The 26,223-nt window shown below is 31.7% G+C and overlaps 1 protein-coding gene across 1 annotated transcript; it reads left to right on the forward strand.

Moving 5' to 3' along the window:
• The first annotated feature begins 1,769 nt into the window (after positions 1-1,769).
• LOC136216869 (F-box protein PP2-B11-like) lies at positions 1,770-17,454 on the forward strand. Its single transcript, XM_066003417.1, has 4 exons — positions 1,770-1,953; positions 6,119-6,207; positions 7,389-7,402; positions 17,262-17,454. The coding sequence occupies exons 1-4, from the start codon at positions 1,770-1,772 to the stop codon at positions 17,452-17,454; spliced, it is 480 nt and encodes a 159-aa protein (XP_065859489.1).
• The last annotated feature ends 8,769 nt before the right edge of the window (positions 17,455-26,223 follow it).

Here is a 26,223-nt window from a genome sequence, read left to right on the forward strand (position 1 = left end):
TTTTGTCCCGCACCTGACTCCTTGAGATTTTTAAAAATTTATGAGTTATCAAGTTTTTTTATATACTTTTATATGTAATATATATAAAATTAATTATATAAAATTTGTCGTGTCCCACCGCACACGTGTCTTATATTTTTTTCTTTTTAAAATGCCGTTGCTGCACCCGCACCCATGTCTGCAGCCGAGTCAGTGCTTCATAGCTTAAAACATCTTTTGATTTGTATGCAATTCGTACTTTATATATATATGAGCTTCATTCAATCCAAATAAAGTGACGGAAAAGAAAATATAACCACTGCAAAAATGATTTTGAGTATAATTTACAATTTCCGACCAATATTTGTTGGTAAATTTTTTAAATTAATATTTCAAAAAAATAGATCACCGATACAGAAGGGTCGGTGATGTTGTCGGAATATCTGACAGACGTCGCCTACTAAAAGTAGTCAGAATTTCTAACACAAAACGTATTATGTCATTGATTTCTTGTGTCAGTAAAAAATTGTCGCAACTGCTTATCTAGGAGGTCAACACCAACACATCAATATATGCCGGGTCTTCCGTCGATGATCATGATCACATGCAAATTAGGGAATCAGTGGCAGATTTTTGTGTTGGTGATAACGGGTTTTCTTGTAAGTTGTACTGATATTCATAGCAGTTTCTGAACATATTAAATAATTAAACAGTGATTGGTATACTATTTTCAGGTTAATTAATTAATTAATTAGTAGAGTAAAAACAATGATTGAGTTGGAATTAAGCAGTAATGATTTTATATTTTTTTAAAGCGAAAAAAGAAAAATCTAAACATGCTTAGCATAATTTTATAAAATGTGGAAAAAAGGATTCATAAAAACATTCTTATAGAGTTTAGGGAGCTGTCATATATAGAACAAGTACAAGTTAATTATAGAGTTATATTCTAGTTAGAGAATTTTGGATATACAGACAATAGGACTGATCTATGGGAAGGCCAATCAGTCAGGAGATTTGAGCATCCAGTGATCGTTGGAAAAATCCATGCATCACGAGAAAACACTCTTTCCATGAATTTTATTTCCTTTTCTGGTATCTGATTTTGGATTTTGAGGATTCATTGGATTTTGATGTTGTTTGACTTTGTTTTAGTGTGAAATGTTAATATCTAAAGCAGATTTATTTCACATACAAGATTTGCTCCCACACTTCCCATTGCATGTAAAATCGGTGGGTTACTTACATATAGATCAAAAAAGGCTAGCCATAGTTGTTATTAAAGGCGCATGGCGCACAACCTTCTCATTTCCCCTTCTAAAACTTAAAATACCCATTTTACCATTCTTTCTCCATCTTCTTTTTCTTTCACTCCCTTTGACTCCACTTTATCCTTAAAATGTGTTCGATAAATCTCATTGGATTTATTTGGGATGTCTGACCAAAGCTCCTCCTGATGTCAGCCTTTTAATTAAAAAAAATCTCATTGGATTTATATAATCTAAAAATTAATTATTTAAAATTAGTTATAAAATTAAATTATTTAAAATATAAAAAAATTAAATTATTTAAACTGGTTAACGTAAGATAAACCAATTTTGGTAGACTTAAAGATAACCGAATTAATCAAATTAATTTAAAAAACATAAATAGAAATTATTAAAAAGGATAAAAATAAAAACCTTAGCCCTTAAGCATTCTTGTGAACAATTCTCTATATAAACTAGTGGTATGGTGAACCAAATGCCATATCATTCCTAAGAAGAACAGAAAAAAAAGCCATCGAAAATATGACTGGAGTTGATTTATGCCAGTTGCAGGAAGACTGCATAGCCACCGTCTTCTCGTTCACGAGTCCCAAGGACACTGGCCAATGCTCCATAGTTTCTTCTGGTTTTAAGTCGGTTTCTGAATCTGATGCAGTTTGGAGACACTTTCTTCCTTTTGATTACCGGGCTTTAATCTCTCAATCTTGTAATGATTCTCTGTTGTCTTCTTCTGCTTCTGCTAAAGATCGCTATTATCATCATTGACAATGGTAAAAAAGGTTAGAATCTCTTAATTTTGTGTTCTAAGTATGAAGTTAGGTCAATTTTGTATATTAGTGTCTGTTGAATTTCAATTTCAATTTTTGGTTTATTATATTGAGTTGAAGATGAAATTAAAGAGTGCAATTAATTCCTCTGTGTAACTGTTAGATTGAATTATTCCCTATTAATAGATAATTTTTAGAAATCTATGGCGGCTATGCAGGGGCGGAGACAGCCCCTCCGGCCGCCGGAACCACCATGGCCACAAGTAGTTTAAGCCCTCCATGTCTACATAAAATTTAAGGTTGTAATGATTCCGGTCTCCTGTTTCCAAAAAATTTAGCTGTACTATATTAGCACCCAAAATTGGCCCAGTATCTATTAAATCATCTCTAAATCCAAAATTTCAACCAGAAAAAGAAGGTTTGTGGCTCCAGAATCCCCATTTCGATTTATTTCCTTTGCAGGTATCTGATTTTGGATTTTCAGGATTAATCAAAATTAGACGGGTCTAAATCTAAAATCGATCATCTTTGACAATAAATTTATTTATTTTGTTCATAAAATTTCTAAAAATTAGAATTAATTACGAATGAGATGCAAAGATGAAGAAGAGAGATTGACCTGATCTTCTTTCTGCATACAATTTGAAAGAGATGAGAAGATACATAACCCAAAGCCCGATATTCTGCTAGGCTTTATATAAAAAGAACCCAACTTGTTTATTTTGATTATTTCTGAAAAAAATATAAGAATAACTAATAAGAAATTAAGGTAGCTGATTTTTTATTATGTAAAAGTAGGTGAAATTCTTTAAAAAAGTTGAGTTGGAATTGATATTATGAATCACAATTAAATTTTCACATTTAAAGTTATTATATTGTAAATTGTTAGATTTATTATATATAAAAAAATAACTAATTAGTTTAGTTCTATCATTATTGTTGGTGAACTGTAGTAATATTTAAATTAATATTTCAAAAAAAAATAGATCAGCGACACATAGCCGTAGGTGATGTTATCGGAATATCTCACAGATGTCACCTACTAAAAGTAGTCGGAATTTCCGACAAAACACCGGCTGAATATTGTGTCGGTGATTCTTATATCGGTAAAAAATTATCGCAACTGCTTACTTAGTAGATCAACGCAACAGATTAATATATGTCGGTCTTCCATCGGTGATCACACGCAAATTAGGGAAACCCTGATAGATTTTTGCGTTCGTGATATGGATTTTTTTTGTAGGGATATTCATAGCAGTTTCTGAACAGATTAAATAATTAAACAGTAATTTGTATACTATTTTTAGCTTAATTAATCAATTAGTAGAGTAAAATCCATGAATGAGTTGGAATTAAACAATGTGTATTTTAATTTTCTTTGAAAGAGAAAATGGAAAAATCTTAGCATGTTTAGCTTGAACATAAGCAACACCATTTTAGTTTTATAAAATGGGGAAAAAGGATTCATAAAGCATTCTTATGAGTTTAGGGGGCTGCTATATATATATATATATATATAACTACTAAAGTTAATTATAGAATTATATCTTAATTAGAATTCCTTACACGATTATTTAGTGTCATGAAAATCGAAACAAAAATGACAATTATTTGATATAAATTACAAAACAATAATGATATAATAAAAGTTATTGTTAGATAATTACCTTGCCTGATTGGGTAGCTAAAAAGGGCTTGTGTCGCCCAACATTGGTCTCTGAAAATTGTCATAACTATTCAATAAACCGGATTGTCCATGCCTAAACTGTAGTGTAGGATTTCTAGTTGAAGCTTCATAACCACAGTAATGACTTAGGTTAACTATGCATTTGATTATTTTTTTTAATATATTTAAACATGTGTTACTCATGATTTTTATTTGTTAAAACGTGTATATATTTACTAGTTGATGCGCCTCACGACGTTCGGTACCGCAAGGCTCACTAAGGGATAAGTGTACCCCGTCGTTATCAAGTAATAAAATCTGAAAAGTCCATGTATCGAATCCACAGGATTTATTCCTGCAAGTATCGAGCTACTTGGTCTCAGGTGTTATCTAGGCTGTGTGGGTTTTGAGTTGTTTTGATTAAGTTAATCTACTCCTAGTTGAATTATGCTACTCCTAGCTAAGTTATACTAATTCGAACTAAGTTATTCTACTCCTAATTAAGTTATTCTACTCCTAATTTAAGTTAAACTACTCCTAGGTGATCTTTCACTAATGCAATTCCCCGAAGGAACATGGTATGAACGATAATAATGAAGATAGGTTATTAGGTCAATTGATTAAAAACCTAATCTAAGTCACTTGTATTCAAGGCGATTAACCCTACTTACCCTCCTAAAGTCCCTAGTGCGTGATTCCCTTGTAAGGCCGAAACTAGATCTAAGGCTTAGCAATTTGGGCTTAATCAACTAAGAGGTCGTTAATCTCCTAGGCTCTGACTAGGTCAGATTCAGCTCACAATATGTGCCTACTAGATTTCGGGGCTTTTGAATGAGTTAAACCAATTGAATAAAGCGTAAGACAAAGATTAAATAAATAAATCATAGAACAAAATAAGAGCTAAAATATTATTAAAGATGAAGAACATTGTCACGGGATGCAATTAGCCTAAGATTCATAGACTGTATCAAAGGGTACAAACATAGTAAGATAAAAGGTGATAAGAAAATCCCTTTCAGGGAACCTGTCTACCCTGCAGCCGGGTTCCTAGGTCTTAAGGACGGACCTTGAATAATCCTCGGTGGATGGAGCTTCGAAGGTGCTTCAATGGAGGTTGAAGGAGATAGAGGAGGTGGAGAGGATTCTTCAAGGGTGAAGGCTAAAGTAATTACAATAATGAAAGATATCTAATTTACAATTGGAAATTCCTATTTATAGACACGGTTCAGGCCATCTTTCTGACCTAATTTGTATCCTTTTGTAGGTAGGAAGTCGTGGGGTCGATCGTGTCTTTGTGGGACCGGGAATCAGTCTGCGCAGGCCAGCTCGTCGTGAGCTGGCCTCCAGCTCACCCGAGCTGACCTCGAGGGGCCAGCTCACCGAGCTGGCCCCTTAAAGGCCTGGTCGACGGGCTGGCAGTGCCAGCTCGCCGATCCGGCCCCAAAAAGGCCATTTCGACGAGTGGGATTGCCCAGAATGCCTTGCGCGACTGCTGGATGTCCCGAAATGCAACTTTCACCCAAACTCGTTCATGTTTTAGCCTGCACATGCACGAAAACTCCAAATAACATTAGTCCCGAGGCTAAATTGACCCGCCAATTGCTTATTTTGAGAACACTCTGTTTGGTGCAACTTTTGGCAGATCAATTAGCTATAAAAATAATGGAAATTTAACGTACATGACAATTTGGCCATAATTGCCTAAAATATCTAGAAAACGAGCCTAAACAACGAAAAGTAAATAGAACATCTCAAATTTCTAACTAACTCACACAAAAGCGTATAAATGCGAGAATTGCTCGCTTATTCATGAAATAATGCTAAAAACCGTCCTAAAACCGTACCCAAAGATAGAGGTTTTGACCCCTATCACTAGTATGATTGGAATATAAATTGATTGAAATTGTAAAAATGTTTAAAATTTGACAAATTTGAATGTCTAAAATAATGAGAAATTATTTACCATAACAATGTAATCATTTTATCATTTAAGGTAACTATAATCTATACTATGAGTTTGATTATTTATTCTTCGAATGCATTTTAACACATGTTATCCATTTTTTTATTCGTTAAATATGTGTAGTTATTTACTCGTAAAATTGGTGTATATATATGGTTGAAATTAAAAAAAAAGTTTAAAATTTGACAAATATTTGAAAAATTCATGCGATATAAATATTATATTGAATGGAAAATCTAAAATATCACTAGGCATGTATGTTATTGAGATATTAGTTTCCAAAATTTAATAAAAAAAACCACTTTCAAACTACAAAATTAGATCCCCAACAATAGAAAACAGAAAACAACAGCAACATTAGTAAATTATTTGAGCAGGAATTTACAATCAGAGATAATAAGATCAAAGGAAGAAACCGTCTCATACTATGGCTAGCCATTTACATGTGAGAAAATGTTACTGCAAACCGCTACAGCTTTAGCTTCTCTCATTATCCTGGTTACGACAATTTTAGCGACCAATGTTTGGCAACACAAGCCTTGTTCAGCAATCCAATCGAACAAGGTAATTGTCTAACAATAACTTCTATTATATCATTATTATTTTGTGATTTATTTATAGATGTAATTTATATCAAATAATTCCCATTTTTGTTTCGATTTTGAGACGACACTAAATAATCGTGTAAGGAATTCTAATTAGGATATAATTCTACACTTAAGTTGTACTAGTTCTATATAAGGCAGCCCCCTAAACTCTAGAAGGACGTTTTTATGAATCTTTTTTTTTACATTTTATAAAGTTACTTCTTCTTGTGTTGCTTATGTTCAAACTAAACATGCTAAGCTTTTTCATTTTTCTCTTTAAAATTTATAAACTGAGGACCAATTAGTTAGTTTTGTCTAAATCAAAAACTTTAAAGTATGTTTTTGAAAACTAACTAATATAATATTTGCAAACCTAAGGGATATTATATAAAAAAAATATTGGTAAAAGTGTCCCTGATATATATACTTGTCAATTGTGGATATTCTTAACCATCTCTTAATTTTATTTTTTTTCTCTTTTCTTTAATTTCACCATACTATTAGTAAGAAAATCCTAAAAAGCAAAAGAAAATAGTAAAATACTATTTTCTTTTGCTTTTTAGGATTTTCTTACTGATAATATGGTGAAAGTAAAGAAAAAAGAAAAGAAAAAAAAGAGATAAAAATACCTGGATGCTTTTACTTACAATTGACAAGTATATATCAGGGGCACTTTTACCAATGTGTTTTTATATAATATCACATCACAACAACAACAACAACAAAGCCTTAGTCCCGAAATGATTCGGGATCGGCTAACATGAACCATCATATAAAACCGTGAAAATCAAGTCGTGTCAGCGACACAGATTCGCTCCCTCCACTCCGTCCTATCCACTACCATATTTTCCTCAATTCCCAATAAACTCATATCACTCTCGATCACCCTCCTCCAAGTTTGCTTAGGTCTTTCCCTACCCCTCACCACTACATCCATTTGCCACTCTTCGGTTCTCCTAATCGGCGCATCAAGCGCTCTACGTCTCACATGGCCAAACCACCTTAGTCGGTTTTCTCTCATTTTATTCTCAATAGATGTGACCCCTACTTTTGTCCTAATTATTTCATTACGCACCCGGTCCTTTCTCGTGTGACCACACATCCATCTCAACATACGCATCTCCGCCACCGACATCTTATGGATGTGGCAGTGTTTCACTGCCCAACACTCCGTACCATATAACAATGCTGGTCTAATTGCCGTCCGGTAGAATTTTTCCTTCAATCTATTAGGCATGCCGGGATCACAAAGGAAACCCGTAGCACTCTTCCACTTCGACCAACCAGCTTTAATCCTATGAGCAACATCTCCATCTACTTCTCCATCCGTTTGGATAATAGATCCTAAATACCGGAAGCAATCCGAGGCCTGAACAACTCTCCCATCTAGGGTGATTGTCCCTGCCTCTCTACTCCTACGACCGCTAAACTTACACTCCAAATATTCTGTCTTACTTCGACTCAACTTAAAGCCTCTAGATTCTAGAGTTTGCCTCCATAGTTCCAACTTCATCTCCACTCCTTCTTTCGTCTCATCAACCAACACAATATCATCTGCAAACAGCATGCACCATGGTATACCATCTTGAAGTGAACTTGTTAGTTCATCCATAACGATGGCAAAAAGAAATGGGCTTAGTGCGGAACCTTCATGCACTCCAATCGTAATAGGAAACTCTTCAGTCTTTCCAACACTAGTACGTACACTCGTGCATACTCCCTCATACATGTCCTTTATGATGTCAATATATTTCCGCGAAATGCCTTTCCTTATTAAGGCCCACCAAAGTACTTCCCTTGGTACCTTATCATATGCTTTCTCCAAGTCAATGAAAACCATATGCAAGTCTTTCTTCTTATTTCGATAGTGCTCCATTAATTGTCTCATTAGATGGATGGCTTCCATAGTTGATCTTCCCGGCATAAAGCCAAACTGGTTTTCCGAGATCTTCACCGTCCTCCTTAGCCTTTGTTCAATCACTCGCTCCCAAAGTTTCATAGTGTGACTCATTAATTTGATTCCCCGATAGTTGGCACAATCTTGGACATCGCCTTTGTTCTTATACAAAGGGATTAAGGTACTTTTCCTCCATTCTGATGGCATCTTATTGTTTCTCCAAATTTTATTGAAGAACGTCGTCAACCATTCGATTCCTCTTTCTCCCAAACATCTCCAAATCTCCAAATCTCATAAGTTCGCAAATATTACATTAGTTAGTTTTCAATAACACACTTTAAAGTCTTTGAGTTTGACAAAATAGGATAATCAAAATCCGATCCGTCTAAATCTAAAATCGATCATCTTTGACTATAAATTTATTTATTTTGTTCATAAAATGTATAAAAATTAGAATTAATTACAAATGAGATGCGAAGATGAAGAGAAGAGATTGACCTGGTCCTCTTTCTGCAAACAATTTGAAAGAGATGAGAAGATATATCAGACTGTTTTTCAAAGACCGTGAATGTGAAGAGTGGAGACTGCCAATTTAAAGAGTTTCAACTATGGTGGGTGGCTTGGTTGTGTTATAATAAATTTATAATTAATAGAGTCCTGGCAAAATAAATTAACTTGTAACTATTAGAGTTACTTAAGTTACTTTAGAATAACTTATGAGAAGTTATGCGGAGTTAAATTAAATTCTTAATTAGTCATTAAGAGTTATTAAGTTTATTTATGAGGTTTGTAATAGTTACATTTTATGTACTATAAATAGTTATATTGGAGCTAAAAGTGATAAACATAAATTAAAAAAAAGGAAAAGTACAAAAATAAACCTTGTGGTTACACCCATTTTCGAACAACACCTGTGTGGTTTAAAAGTTTGCAAAGTGGTGTCATCTACTTCATTCCGTTAGCAAACACATACCAAATTGACTAACGGTGTTAAAAGTCAAAGGGAAAAGAGTTAATTTGATCCTTATATTTATTTATTATCTAATTATCACAAACAAACCCCAAAATAAAAAATAAAAATCAAGTATACCATCTTCTCCAAATCTACTTAATTTCTTTTTTTTTCTCTTTCTCTCTCCTCTCTTTTAATTTCTCTCTCTAAAATAAAGCTATCCCCATCAACACTTTCAAAATTTCTATATATATATATATATATATATACATTTGGAGATGCACAATATCTACACTCCCCACCTCACTTTTCATTCTATTAATATCTGTCATCTCTTTCTTTCTTCATTATTTATTTGTCTTCTTCTTTCTTTCTCTCCTAATTTCCTCAAATTTAACAAACAAACAAACAATTAAGTCATTTCCCCTTTCTATCGCCTTAAAAACACCATACCATACATGATCCACTTACCTCAATTGGATTAAGAAAATGTCTGCAACAACACAAAAGAAGAAGAAGACTTCAATGGAGATCGAATCAGAAGTACTAAAAACTCGTTTGAACAATTATGCACTTGCTTGTGCTCTTCTTGCTTCCACTAATTCTGTCTTGTTGGGCTATAGTATGCTATGCTATTTTCATCTCTTCTTCTTCTCACTCTTTAATTTCATTATCGTGGACGGAAAATTCCGTTCAGAAATTGATTTTTCAATTTTCCGACCGAATTCATGGATTACACACGGAATTTTCCGTTCAAATTACCAAATCCAATTTTGCCATATGTTTTTTGAAAACTGCATACGAAATTATACCAATTTAATCCTAATGTTCGAGTTACATGTAGCCACCAGAAAGAAAGCGTTCTCATATAGTCAAACTACAAAGAACGACGTACACATACAACTCGAACATACTCGACGAACAAACAAAAATGTCAATGGAATAGCTAAGGAACTTCCCAAGCTTCACCGGGAAGGCATCAACAATGCTACTAATTCAGTCACTGTTGTAGCAGTCCTCTTCGCCACCGTAGCATTTGCTGCTATTTTCATTGTTCATGGAGGAGATAATAGCAATGGAATGGCTATCATGGTCAAAACATATTCATTCAAGATCTTTTTCATCTTCAATGCTATTGCTCTCTTCACATCTATATATATATATACATTTATTAATCTCCCCTTGATAACAATGTACTTCATTCTTGTTCTTTCTTTGTAAGTGTTTGAAGATGGTATATTTGATGGGGATAGCTTTATTTTAGAGAGAGAAATTAAGAGAGAGGAGAGAGAAAGAAGAAAAAAAAAAGAAATTAAGGAGAGTTGGACAAGATGGTATATTTGATTTTTATTTTTTATTTTGGGGTTTGTTTATGATAATTAGATAATAAGGGGTCAATTTATAAAAATAAATAAATATAAGGACCAAATTAATTCATTTCCATTTGACTTTTAACACCGTTAGTCAATTTGATATGTGTTTGCTAACAGAATTAAGTACATGACACCACTTTGCAAACTTTTAAACCACATAGGTGTTGTTCGAAAATGGGTGTAACCACAAGGTTTATTTTTGTACTTTTCCCTTAAAAAAATAATAAAATTAAGAAAAGTTATCTCCTATCTTTCTTTCATTCTTTATATTCTTCTTTTCTCTCCAACATGCTGACACGCAGTGTGAGGTTTTTTCCCCTTTAATTCCCTTTCGCTCCAACTCCGGGTCTTATTTGAAGATGTCCGCATCACCATACCTATTAATAATAAAAACATTCTGATAGATAGTAATAATATAACAATAATAATAATAAAGGAAATAATATATATAATTTATAACATTAAGTAAAGCCATATAATTCATGTTTAGATCTCAAATAGCTAAAATGCTTGAATATAATTCATATGAACATCTCAGTTTGCTATACCTATACTTTTTCGAGCAAGAAAATATACAGTCAACAAGGATTTTCTATACATATTATTCATAGCAGTTTTCGAACAGATTAAACATTAATTAATTAAATATATAATATATAAATATATTTTTAATTAAGGGTAAAAAAAGATAGTAGAATATTAGAATTTTATTTTAATTAATTGGTTGGAATTAACCAGTAAAATGTTATTTTATTTTTAAGAGAAAAAGGAAAAATCTGAGCATAAGCAACACATTGAATGTCAACAGATTATTTAAACAATGCATATACGTACGAAGTGTAAAAATATCGCATTGACTGGCAAATCAGGCTCTAATCGAGCCGAGCTGAGCTTTGACCTACTCAAACTCGGCACGTTATAAAATTAACGAGCTCGAGTCTGAGCCGAGCTTTGGCTTGCTCAAGCTCGGCTCAGTTCATTAGAAAATAAACGAGCCCGAGTCGAGCTTGGAGCTTGTTTCGAGCCCAAATCCTCTTTGAAATTGGTTCATTAAGAAAATTATCTAACCATGAATTGTTTGTGAGTAAATCGTTGATTATATTTATGAAGTTTTCTCGCAAATAGCTCTTTAATTGTGTACATAAACAAACTCATAAGCAAAGTTCGTGAATAAATAAACAAAGATGCTTATAATTAGTTCGGTTATTACTCATTTATTATGTTTGTGAATGAGTTCATCTAATAACAAATAAAATAATATTAAGTTTAGATATTTGTGAACTAATACAAAACTATATACTTTTCTACAAAATGAAAATTTCTTCATAAATGTTCTAATAATCGAGCCTGCTCGCCAGCTTTAGAGCCGAGCTCTGCTAAATTTCGGCTTGTTTACGAACCGAACAATAAATCGTGCTCACGAGCAGCTCGTTTAAAAATCGAGTCGGGTCGAACTTAGATTTTATCGAGCCGACCATCGAACCGCTCATGAGCGGCTCATCTCATTTACAACCCTACTAGGCAACTACGCTTGTAGAGATATTAGGTTCCAAAATTTAAACAGAAAAGCACTCTCAAACCCCCACAAAACCACTGTTTAGACCCACAGTTTTTCACACAGATAAAACTCTCACAAAACCACTAATCTAATCTCTGAATATTACCTTAAATCTCCTATGTGAACTAAATTACAATTAACCTTAATTAGTTTTAAGGTTTAACTCCATTGCCTAAATATGCTTTATGCAGAGTCAACTTTAGAATCTGGGGGATTTTGTTGGCTTTATCCCCTAAAATGCATAAAATTTCTTATGGCACTTATGGGAAGGATACAAACTTTCTAAGGTTGAGCTTTTTAGAGAAACGTCAGTTTCTCATTCAGATTTGAACCTTCAAATTATATTCCATTCATAGTAAAATATTAGGAAAAACATGATAGTTTTGGTAGTTTCTGTTGTTGCCTTGTTCACAAGGTATTTTTCATTCAAGCTCTTATTTTTAAACTATTGGTTTAAGCAGTGGGGTAGATGTAGGTGTGCAAGAAGTCATTCCCTACAGGGGCCCCGAAATTTAAAACCTTACTTAAATATAGATATTAACTTAAATTAAAAAAATAATAATATAATACAATAAGATTTATTTACTGCATTGAGTGCATATGTGATTTAGATATTCAACCATTCAAAATTCACAACCTTACCATTCATTCTTTTCTTTTTATATTTTCTTAATACGAAATTATATTAAATATTAACTGTTTGACAAAAATTTAGCACAGGATCCCAATTTTTTTAAAACAGCCCCGGGTTTAGGAACTTATTTGCCATAAGAATGTAGTACACATTTATGGTAATTTTTTTTATGTATGTATGTATTATTATTAAGTCTCACAGTTATAGTTTTTGTTTTTACCCATATGATGATTAATTGTTTAGTGGTGTAGTCGCATTTTTGTAGATATATATAATTGCTTTCCTTAAAACCTATGAAGCACGGACTCTTTCCCAGGATCGCCGTATATCGGTGTCGGACTTGGGGACTCGTTGGGGACACGACGGGACATGGGATTCGGTGGGGACTCAGCAGTGACACGGCATGACATAACTAATGATGAAAAAATGTAAAAGTTTAAGGTTTCTTTAATTTTTTTAAAACATATGGTTCAATTATAAAATTTGACAAAAAACACCTAAAATACATCTAATTCTCACCTGCTGTTATCGCGATTCTAACTTTTGATTTGTATGCAATTCTTACTTTATATATATATATGAGCTTCACTCAATCCAAATAAAGTAACGGAAAAGAAAATATAACCACTGCAAAAATGATTTTGAGTATAATTTATAATTTCCGACCAATATTTGTTGGTAAAGTTTTTAAATTAATATTTCAAAAAAATAGATCACCGACACATATGGGTCGGTGATGTTGTCGGAATATCTGACAGAAGTCACCTACTAAAAACATATTGTGTCATTGATTTCTTGTGTCAATAAAAAATTATCGCAACTGCTTATCTAGGAGGTCAACGCCAACACATCAATATATGTCGGTCTTCCGTCGGTGATCATAATCACATGCAAATTAGGGAATCACTTGCGGATTTTTGTGTTGGTGATAACGAGTTTTCTTGTAAGTTGTACTGATATTCATAGCAGTTTCTGAACATATTAAATAATTAAACAATAATTGGTATACTATTTTTAGGTTAATTAATTAATTAGTAGAGTAAAAACAATGATTGAGTTGGAATTAAGCAGTAATGATTTTAATTTTTTTTAAAGAGAAAAAGGAAAAATCTAAGCATACTTAGCTTAATTTTATAAAATGTGGAAAAAATGATTCATAAAAACATTTTTATAGAGTTTAGGGAGCTGTCATATATAGAACAAAAGTTAATTATAGAGTTATATTCTAATTAGAGAATTTTGGATATACAGACAATAGGACTGATCTACGGGAAGGCCAGTCAGTTAGGAGGTTTGAGCACCAGTGTCATTGGAAAACTCCATAAATCACGAGAAAACACTCTTTCAATGAATTTTATTTCCTTTTTTGGTATATGATTTTGGATTTTGAGGATCCATTGGATTTTGATGTTGTTTGACTTTGTTTTAGTGTGAAATGTTAATATCTAAAGCGAATTTATTTCAAATACAAGATTTGCTCCCACACTTTAGAGCCCATTGCATGTAAAATCTGTGGGTTAGTTACATATAGATCAAAAAAGGCTAGCCATAGTTGTTATTAAAGGCGCATGGCGCACAACCTTCTCATTTCCCCTTCTAAAACTTAAAATACTCATTTTACCCTTCCTTCTCCATCTTCTTTTTCTTTCACTCACTTTGACTCTACTTTATCCTTGAAATGTGTTCAATAAATCTCATTGAATTTATTTGGGATGTCTGACCAAAGCTCCTTCTGATGTCAGCCCTTTTAATTAAAAAAAATCTCATTGGATTTATATAATCTGAAAATTAATTATTTAAAGTTAGTTATAAAATTAAATTATTTAAAATATAAAAAAATTAAATTATTTAAACTGGTTAACGTAAGATAAACCAATTTTGGTAGACTTAAAGATGACCAAATTAATCAAATTAATTTAAAAAAAATAAATAGAAATTATTAAAAAGGATAAAAATAAAAACCTTAGCCCTTAAGCATTCTTGTGAACAATTCTCTATATAAACGAGTGGTCTGGTGAACCAAATGCCATATCATTCCTGAGAAGAATAGAAAAAAAAGAGCCATGGAAAATATGATTGAAGTTGATTTGTGCCAGTTGCCGGAAGACGGCATAGCCACCGTCTTCTCGTTCACGAGTCCCAAGGACACTGGCCAACAGCGGTTCTACGTTTCCATAAGATGTGGGAAACGGAAACGCCCAGAAATGGAAACCAACCGTTTCCGGGCACGTTGATATGCGTTTCCAAAATCCAAAATTTGAAAGAGATTCAAAACTCAAACCGTTCATACTGAAATTGATCTGCAGACTTAAACGCATGTATCTCCATGGTTTCTTCTTCTTCTTCTTCTTCTTCTTCTCCTTCTTCTGAGTTTTGCGACTTCTTCTTCTTCTTCTCCTTCTTATGAGTTTTGAGACTTTGAGTCTGGTCTGGGTTTTCTTCTTCTTCGTACGGGGATTGCGATTGCTTCTTCTTTAACTGGTTTTGGAAATCACAATACCAGTTTGATATCAAGTTCCTGCGTCGTTGTTCTCAGTTTTTTTTCTATGCATTCTTGAATGGTTTGATGAAGAGAGGTTTCTAGAATGTTTGAGTTGGTTGCACTGACCTTTTATATTGTTTATTATTTTAGTGTTATTTCTTTTTTTTTTACTCTCTAGCTAAACACTTTAATTTTACAAGTTTTGATATTTACACATATTTGTTTTTATTAATTAATTGGTATTTGATATTAGTAACATGTTTATTTTATTAAATTGGTAGTTTTTTCATTAATTTGTTTTCATTTTACCAATAATTAGTTTATATATTTATAATTTATGATTATTTTTATATTTATTATATTTTTTAATATTTATAAATATGCCCTTATATTTTTAATATTTACATGTTTCCCCCACGTTCCGTTTCCAATGTTTTTTAGAAATCGCGTTTCCCATTTCCGTTTCAGTTTCCGTGCATCATAGCTGGCCAATGCTCCATAGTTTCTTCTGGTTTTAAGTCGGTTTCTGAATCTGATGCAGTTTGGAGACGCTTTCTTCCTTCTGATTACCCGGCTTTAATCTCTCAATCTTCTAATCGTTCTCTGTTGTCTTCTTCTACTTCTGCTAAAGATCTCTATCTTAGCCTCTGTGATAATCCTATCATCATTGACAATGGTAAAAAGGTTAGAATCTCTTAATTTTGTGTTCTAAGTATGAAGTTATGTCTGTTGAATTTAAACTTCAATTTTTGGTTTATTATGATGAGTTGAAGATGAAATTAAAGAGTGCAATTAATTCCTCTGTGTAACTGTTAGATTGAATTATTCCCTTTTAATAGATAATTTTTAGAAACCTATGGCGGCTATGCATGGGCGGAGACAGCCCCTCCGGCCGCCGGAACCACCATGGCCACAAGTAGTTTAAGCCCTCCCTGTCTCCATAAAATTTAAGGTTGTGATGATTCCCGTCTCCTGTTTCCAAGAAATTTAGTGGTACTATATTAGCACCCAAAATTGGCCCAGTATCTATTAAATCCTCTCTAAATCCAAAATTTCAATTTTTATTGGCCTTTTAGGTCCTCTAAGTCCAAATTTCTAATTTTTTTTGCCCTCATTAAATCTAAATTTCTAATTTTTTTGGTCTTTAGACCATCTCTAAATCAGAATTTTTTTCCAGTAGGCGCTGATTTAGCAAAAAACAATTTACACACCACATGTAAAATCGGAATCCCCAACTGAACAATCCTGTATTCGGCACTGCTATATATGAAAATACAGATTTGTAGTTGCAGAAGTTGCAGCCTTGAACTATTGATTTTTTTATGTTCCCATGTTTTCATTATTATCATGCTTTCCATCAGCATGTATGAAAATACAGATTTGCAGTAGTTGCAGTCATGATTTTATTTGTTTTTCCTTTATCTTTAATGACACTGTCTTCAATTCATTATAATGATTTCAATTGCTATTCTGACCTATGTTGCACTGAAATGGATACGGATAGGGAAACAGATACTTGAAAATGTAATTTCTGAAAAACATAGGAAACGGACAGGTGGGGAAACGTGTAAATATTAAAAATATAGGGGCATATTTTTAAATAATGAAAATATAATAATACATTAAAAAAAGATTGAAGAACAAGAGGAAGAAAGTTCGAGTTCAATCGAGATTCCAGAGACAAAAATTATAGGAGAAAGAAATATGGGTAAGTTCTTTAAATTGAAATATGGGTAAGTTCTTTAAATATGGGCAAGGAATTATCTCTCAAATAAGAAGTTTCCATTTTTCTAATCTTAAATTGAATAGGAATTGCAAAATAAAAAGTTTTTGAATTTCCAGAATTTTAATCGAAATAGGTAGGGAAAACCGTTTAAAATTGAGAGAAGCGTTTTCGTATCAATTTCCGAGAGTTTCCATTTCCAACATCTGTCAGAAACAGAGAAACGCATGTCATGAAGAGTTTCGGTGCTTCATAGATTCTGATTCATCATATATGAAAATGCAAACAGATTCATTGAAGTAGAATTTTCTTGATTGTGTTTCCGTTTCTTTCATCTTCAATATCATGTTCATTACTTACTATCATAATTCTCATCAGTATTCTGATTTAGCATATACGAAATTGCAAACAGATTTGCGGAGGTTACTGAGCTGATCGTAGTGTGTTGGCTGGAAATCCGCGGCAAAATCAAAGCTACAATGCTATCACCAAAAACTCACTACACAGCGTACCTGGTATACAAAACAGCAGTGACCACTTACGGATTCGACAATCCGGTAGAGGTGAATGTAGGAATTTCAGGAGCAGAAGAAGGAGATTCTTAAAAGAGAAGTCTTTATCTGGATGCGGGAAGGGAAAGACGTCAAAGGAACCAAGTTATTGTGAGAAGGGTCAGTCTATTCAGGCATAGGCACGCTATGGGGATGCAGCCGCTTTCACCAAGAATGGAGAATGATAATGATAACGATGATGATGATCGTAACAATGTTAATAACAATGACAATGTTATTGTGAGAAGGGTAGGTCTATTCGGGCACAGGCACGCTATGGCGATGCAACCGCTTGCACCAAGAATGGAGAATGATAATGATGATCGTAACAATGTGAATAACAATGACAATGTTATTGTGAGAAGGATCTGTCTATTCGGGCACAGGCACCCTATGACGATGCAGAATGATCACATGCTAATTAGTGAATCACCCGCGGATTTTTGTGTTGGTGATAACGGGTTTTCTTGTAAGTTGTACTGATATTCATAGCAGTTTCTGAACATATTAAATTATTAAACAATAATTGGTATACTATTTTTAGGTTAATTAATTAATTAGTAGAGTAAAAACAATGATTGAGTTGGAATTAAGCAGTAATATTTTAATTTTTTTAAAGAGAAAAGAAAAATCTAAACATGCTTAGCTTAATTTTATAAAATGTGGAAAAAAGGATTCATAAAAACATTCTTATAGAGTTTAGGGAGCTGCCATATATAGAACAAGTACAAGTTAATTATAGAGTTATATTCTAATTAGAGAATTTTGGATATACACACAATATGACTGATCTACGGGAAGGCCAGTCAGTCAGGAGGTTTGAGTATCCAGTGATCGCTGGAAAAATCCATAAATCACGAGAAAACTCTCTTTCAATTTATTTCCTTTGCTGGTATCTGATTTTGGATTTTGAGGATTCATTGGATTTTGATGTTGTTTGGCTTTGTTTTAGTGTGAAACGTTAATATCTAAAGCAGATTTATTTCAGGTACAAGATTTGCTCCCACATTTTAGAGCCCATTGCATGTAAAATATGTGGGTTAGTTACATATAAATAAGAAATGACTAGCCATAGTTGTTATTAAAGGCGCATGACGCACAACCTTGGCGCATAGCGCACTGGGATGGAACGCGCCATAGCGAGACAAGGCGCACTTCCAAAGACAAAAATTATAAAACTATAAAACTAACATAAAAATGGAATGAATACTAAATTCTGACAATATTAAGCTTAATTATGTTTTAAAATGCAAAATAAACCCCATATTAGAAAGATAAAGTTGAATACTAAATCCTAAGTTCTACTCATAATCAAAACTCTCCAAATTAATCACTCATATTGAATTTGAATTCCCTTGATTGCTTTGTTTCTGTTTGAATTTGTTTTCTGTATTTTGTTCTACTAAACGTTTTTCTCTTATAATAATTTTGTCATTGCATCTACTAATTAATTCAAATGTATAATCTCTCTCTTTCTTTTTAATATTAGTTTTTTTTCTCACTTTGGGCCCTTCAAGAACATTTGTTCCATATATGTAACTGTCAAAAAAACCCATACAACTGCCCTTAACTCACCAAGACACACTTAGGTGTGCCTTTGGCAACTGCCCCTTGCCGTAAAATGGCGCACCAGGCGGTTGCACCAATGGAGGTGTCATGTCCGTGATGATAGCCATTCTCAATCATCTGTCGAAAAACATGTCAAGAAAAAGGAAGTTTCAACACCAGTGTATGGTAAAGACGTTGAGCATCTAAAAACTGTAATAAAATCATGCGGGATGAGTGTGCCTCCAGTAATTTACAAGAAAATCAAACAGGTGTATGAGAATAAACGTGAGGCCGAGGTAATGAAAGAAATGAATGAGAAATTTTTCAAAGAAGGATTATCATCAAATGCATCTAAAAGAGAAATCAAGGAAGTTAAAAAAAGAAAGAAAAGAGCAAAAGAACTCGAGGGCATTGATATGAGTAATATTGTGTCAAGTTCACGTAGAAGATGCACTAGTTATGTGTCTCATCCAAAACCCAAAATACCTGTTGACAGTAATAATAATTCTGAAGATGTGAGTAACGATGAAGTTCGAAAACAATGGAGATAATAATATGGATGATGACAGCTAGAGTGAAGTGGTTAATGACGTTGAAGTTTGAAGATGTTAGCAGATTAAGGACTGTTCGTGGTGTTACTAAAGGATAAAAAATTTATAAGTGTAAGGGGTGTGGTGAAATAATAAATTTATAATTAATAGAGTTTTTATTTTGACTGTTGCCAAAATAAATTAACTTGTAACTATTAGAGTTACCAAGGTTACTTTAGAATAACTTATGAGAAGTTATGTGAAGTTTAAATTAAATTCTTAATTAGCCATTAAGAGTTATTAAATTTATTTATTAGGTTTGTAATAGTTACATTTCATGTACTATAAATAGTTATCTTGTATAAAAGTGATATAAATAAATTAAAAAAGAAATAAAATTAAGAAAAACTTTCTCATATCTTTCTTTCCTTTTTTTTTCGATTCTCCTGCGATTTTGTTTCCTGCTCTTGTCGCGATTTTATCCCGCACTTGGCTCCTTGCGATTTTTAAAAATTTATGATTTATCAAGTTTTTTTATATATTTTTATATGTAATATAAAATTAATTATATAAAATTTATCGTGTCTTGCCGCACTGATGTCTTATATTTTTTTTTTAAATGCTGTTGGTGCACCTGTATCCGCAACCGAGTCCATGCTTCATAGCTTAAAACATTTTTTATTTGTATGAAATTCTTAATTTATATATATATATATATATATATATATATATATATATATATATATATAACCACTGTAAAAATGATTTTGAGAATTTTCCGATCCAATTTTCTTTTAAATTAATATTTCAAAAAAATAGATCACCGACACATAAGGGCCAGTGATGTCGTCGGAATATCCGACAGAAGTCACCTACTAAAAATAGTCAGAATTTCTGACACAAAACACTGGCTGATTATTGTGTGGGTGAGTTTTTTGTGTCAGGAAAAAATTATCGCAACTGCTTATCTAGGATGTAACGACCGTGTCGAAAAATTCTAATATTTGTTTTTTTATTCAAAATAGATAACGTTAATTAATTACGATTTTAAATATACTATTGAATTTAATTTAATAGTTTTAAGTGTACATTAAAAAGTTTTGGATAATTTGAAAGAAAGTCTAAATTTAAAAGGACCTTAACTTATATTTTCTCAATGAAGATTATTATTTTAAAAATAAAAACGATTATGTAAATGTTAGATTAACTTTAAATTATAATAATGGCTTTATATGGGAGGTTACCATTAATATTTAAATGCATATAATTAAAATGTGTCATTCATATAATTTTATGAAATTAAAAATAATTAAATATGTGTCAATGCTTACTTTAAGTATATGACATGTGTATGCCATGTGTAAATCTTTTACATAGTTATTTAAAGGTTTGTCATTTAAATGGACAGGTGTAGCCATGTGTAGATAGTTCAAAAACAATTAAAATGCATGGACAAAAACGTGGCATGCATGATTTCTATGGAAAAGAAATGTGTATTTATAAATATTTATAAATTATATTTAAAGAAAAATGAGGTGTTCTTCATGCATATATAAAATTTAATAGAGGAGTGGGTAGACATGGATATGGAGAAAGATGGCGAGGGAGAGAAAAAGATACAATTTCATGGAAAATACATAAAAATAAAGATGGAAAGAATAAAGGGCGTTTTTGGGCAATTTGACTGTATTTTGGTGATCGATGACGATATTTAGGTAACTGTATTTTAGATTCAAATTATTTTTAAAATGTTATCGTTATGATTTTGAGTAAGTTTAGTTTCAATAGTTTCGGCGAATTTAATGGATTTATGATTAATGAGTTAGCGTCTATCAAATACTGATAAAAATATATAATTTAGACATTTGTCTTTTAGATTTGCCGAAGTGAAATTTAATTCGGTATTAATGGACTTTTAGGAGCGTCACGAGTTTAAAGGTACAATCGGTTTAAAACTAATATCTCAACGACCGAAAATAATCCAATAAGAATATTTTGATTATTTTAAATTTTATTAATAAAATAGTTTGAACAACCTTAATTTGTCGAGAATGATTAATACTGATATTCTTCAAATTAGAAGGTCTAATGGTGATATTTACCAATTAGAGTCGGTATTGATATTTGCCAAGTAGAGCCGGTATAAAGTCGAATATAAAATTAGTACTAATAAGATTTATGACAGTGAAACGAGTCCAATAGTATCTACAGTTCGAATTAACTATGTCGGTTTAGAATCTTATTTCAGTGACGGAAAATAGTATGATAAACGTATTTAACTTTAAGCGATATTAAATTTTATCGATATAATATTTTGAGCTATTAAATTCTTGAAATTCGATTATATTACGAATCGATGATTTTATACGATATTTTAACTATTTTAGTTATATTATTAAATGATTATTTGATTTTAAATATTGTGATTATTTTTGCGAAAAGAGTTAATTGAGGTCAGATGATTTTGTGGTTATTGGAAGTTTGATTGTGAAAGGAAATTTGAGCATGTTATGATTTTCTGAATTTTTATATCCATCTAGAGTAATCCGGATCGGTGGTTTTGATAGTTGATGACCATGTTCAGTGAGGTACATGGCCTGTGTACACAGTGTAAAGACATAGTCGGGTATTGGCAGCGAAGTGTGGGGTAAGACCCATACGAGATTAGGCAAGGTTAAAGAGACGTCTCGATTATGTGATATATGTGGTTATGGATTGATACATAAGGGGAGAAACTCTAGAATGGACATAAGGTTTTATGTTCTCGGTTCTGAGCTGATTTTGAGCTGATTTTGATATAAGGTTTTATGTCTTCGGTTATGAATTGATTATGATATAAGGTTTTGCGTTTGCTTAATTACGAGTTTGATTGATTATGAATTTGGTTTGATAAAGCGTTTATTTAATTACGGAGTTGGTTTAATAAAACGTTTGATTGATTACGAATTGGTTTGATAAAACATTTGATTGGTTACAAATTGTTTTGATAAAATGCCGATATAACGATATCGATATTTATCTGTGATTTGATTTGATTTGATAACGTGATTTTAAGGTTTTTAAGTTCAAGTTTTATATGGTCGAATCGATAAAGTATTCGCTTATATTAAATAAATTAATAAATAAATTTTAGACGGTCTGAATAAGCGTTTTTGGTCTATTCCGAAATTAAGTTAAGTTATTAGGAAATTAAATTAAGTTATTAACGGGTTGAAAATTGACGAGTTGAAATCGTAGATCGGGATACTAAATATATTGTGAATGGTAGTAGCGATAAAACGAAACTATATATCAATAAAGTGAAGTTTATTAATTTCATTAACGCGTCAATTAAGTTGAGAAAACTACCTAAAATAGGTAGAACTACGTGGCTTTGATTCCCAATTTAAAGATTAAAAGACGTTCGGGATACGTAGGAAGCTTGATAGAATTATCAGGTCCAAGCCAAATAATTAAATAAAACTTTAGGTAGTGCAAATGAATTTTTATCTATTAGAAAATAAGTTCGGTTTTCAGACTGTTAGAAGTTGGTTATTCTATCTTCCATTCGTACCCAATGCCGATTTGGGTCGGGTGTGACATAGGAGGTCAACGCCAACACATCAATATATGTCGGTTTTCCATCGGTGATCATAATCACACGCAAATTAGGGAATCACAAACGGATTTTTGCATTGGTGATAAGGATTTTTCTTGTATCATAGCAGTTTCTGAACAGATTAAATAATTAAACAATAAATAATATACTATTTTTAGCTACATTATGTTATGTTACGTTATGTTACATTATATTACAATACGTCACGTTACTTACGTTATGTTGCATTGTGTTACGTTGCATTGTCATGGCCGAATGAAGAAGATGACTTTCTTTCTTTTTTCTTTTTCTTTTTTAAATTCAGATGGCACGAAAACGACATCATTTTGTGCCATCTGACCTAGAAAATTTAGGATGGAAAAGGGAAAAAATCCCCTTTTCCCATCCTAAATATTCCCTTCTCACTATTTCTTTAAGTAAAATCTCAAAATTTCACCCTTATGTTTTAGTTTTATCATTAAACACCCATTGCTTCCAATTAATTTACGAATCCACCCTAAAGTTTTATCTTTTTTATTATTTCTCAAGTCAAGTAAGTTTTATTTCTATGATTATTTGTATCTTTAGTTTTTTAGGGTTTTCTAATTTAGGTTTTTTTTCCGTATATTTCTCATTATGGTTTAATTTAGGATTTCTAATTTTTTGTTTGATTAGGAATTTATAATTTGATTAGGAATTTATAATTTGAGGTTTAATGTAAGGATTTCTAATTTAGGGATTTTGATTTAACTGAATTGATATGGTGATATTTGGAGAGTTTTTAATTTAATTAAATAAAATTATATTATAACTAAATTTTATAAAATTGAACTATAAACCAAACTAAGAATCCTATTATAACCAAATGTGATAAATCAAAATGGCGTACTGGGTGGTTGCGCCACACCATGGAGGTGTCATGGCGCTAAGTCCTGCGCCTGATGCGCCATAGGCGTGCCTTTAATAACTATGTGGCTACCAATATTTTCTCTTTGTGAGGCCTTCAACATTCATAAAGTGGATAATCTTTTGGGAACAGACTCTGCATGAATAAAAAAAATCATGTAAATTCAATTCACAAAATTACAATGGAAAAACATATCAATTTGAATGATTTATCAATAAATATAGCATGTCTTTTTTTCATATTCCCTTTTTTCTTTTCTTTTTATGCAAGTTGAGTTCATTGATGTAGAAAATTAAAAATCATTACTTTTCTATACTAATTACATCTTGCAAATATTTTTTCTTTTGAGGTTTCTTTCACTTAAGCTTTTGTTCAAGAGGATTTTGAGATGCAACATAATATAAATCTAAAAAATAGAAAAATACAAATCTGATTAATTTCGATTAATCTCCGATTAATTTTCAGTGGTCTTGTCGACCCAACTAGCGTCTAGCGATTTTTACAACACTGCTATATATATATATTTTTCCGAGCAAGAAAATATACAGTCAACAAGGATTTTGTATACATGTTCATAGCAGTTTCCGAACAGATTGAACACTAATTAAATAAATAAATAATATATTAATATATTTCTAAAATATACTAATATGATGTGTCGGCGTTGACCTCCTAAGTAGCTGGTTGTGACAATTTTTTTGATGGGTCGGTGATATCGCACACAAATAGTGTCGGTGATATGTGTAGTGTTACGACCCATTTTTGTTGGTGACTTTTGTCGGTCTTGTCGATAGAATTACCGAGCACTTTTGTCTCGTTACAGTATTTTCGGAAAATAAAATGACTATACCTACCAACAAAAAATATGTCGGAAAAGTACGTCGGTATTTGTATTTTAAAATTGAAACTCGTTTATTTATTATTATTAATAGTTTATAATTATTAAATATCTTTTAGTTTAATAAATAAATCAAATTATTATACACTAACAAATATATAATAAATAATATTGATATTATAAAAGTTAAAATCAAATGATTGCTTGATACAAAATACTAACTACTAAGAGTTGTAAAACTTACCATATTAAGGAATGAACAAAATGATCTATTGAACCAAAAAATATCTCCCTAACAAATTGCACAATATATAATAGAGTAGGAGCATGTGTCGGTGATTACGACATATTCCGTCGGTATTTCCGACAAAAAAACACTATTGTCGGTTCATTCTGTCAGTGATAGCGTTTTTTCTCGTAGTGTATGCATTTGCTTATTTATTTTTTTCAATGCATTTTAATTAGTTTTACAATTATAAATTAGTTGCCTCAAAATAAAAATATAATTTCTGCATATTCATCAAATTGAAAATCTGTGTATGCATTTGCTTATTTATTTTTTTTCAATGCATTTTAATTAGTTTTACAATTATAAATTAGTTGCCTCAAAATAAAAATATAATTTCTGCATATTCATCAAATTGAAAATCTAAATCTGTGCTTTTGTTGGCTTTGTCCCTTAAACTTATTCCATATACTGCATGTTTTTTAACAAAATCTAAGAATTGCATAATTAATAAAAAATATTGTTTAGGATTTTCTTTTAAGTGCGTAATATGGTGAAATTAAAGAAAAGAGGAAAAAAAGAGATAATGGTTAAAAATGACCTGATACGATATATATATAAGGGGCATTTTTACCAACGTCTCTTATATAATATCTAGTAAATATAACTGTGAATAACTACTTAGTCTCTCAGTTTGTACATATTACATTAATTAATATATTTGTTTTTAAAAACACATTTAAAGTTTTTGAGTTTTGACAAAACTAATTAATTCGTCCCTCCATTTATAAATTTTAAAGAGATAAAGGAAAAATCCGAGCATGCTTGGCTTGAAAATAAGCAACACTAGAAGTAACTTTATAAAATGCGGAAAAAGGATTCATGAAAACATTCTATACATAGAACTAGTACAAGTTAATTATAGAATTATATGCTAATTAGAATTCCCTAAATCGAAACAAAAATGGTAATGATTTGATATAAATTACATCTATAAATAAATCACAAAATAATAATGATATAATAGAAGTTATTGTTAGACAATTACCTTGTCTGATTGGATTGCTGAAAAAGGCTTGTGTTGCTAAACATTGGTCACTAAAATTGTTGTAACCATAGTTGTTAGAATTGTACGTATCGCGTATGATTTGATTCAATTCATGAAGAATTCGAGTTGTATCTATGGTACGACTCAGA

Source organism: Euphorbia lathyris, chromosome 1 (assembly GCF_963576675.1).
Source record: "Euphorbia lathyris chromosome 1, ddEupLath1.1, whole genome shotgun sequence".
In the NCBI taxonomy this organism is placed as follows: Eukaryota; Viridiplantae; Streptophyta; class Magnoliopsida; order Malpighiales; family Euphorbiaceae; genus Euphorbia; species Euphorbia lathyris.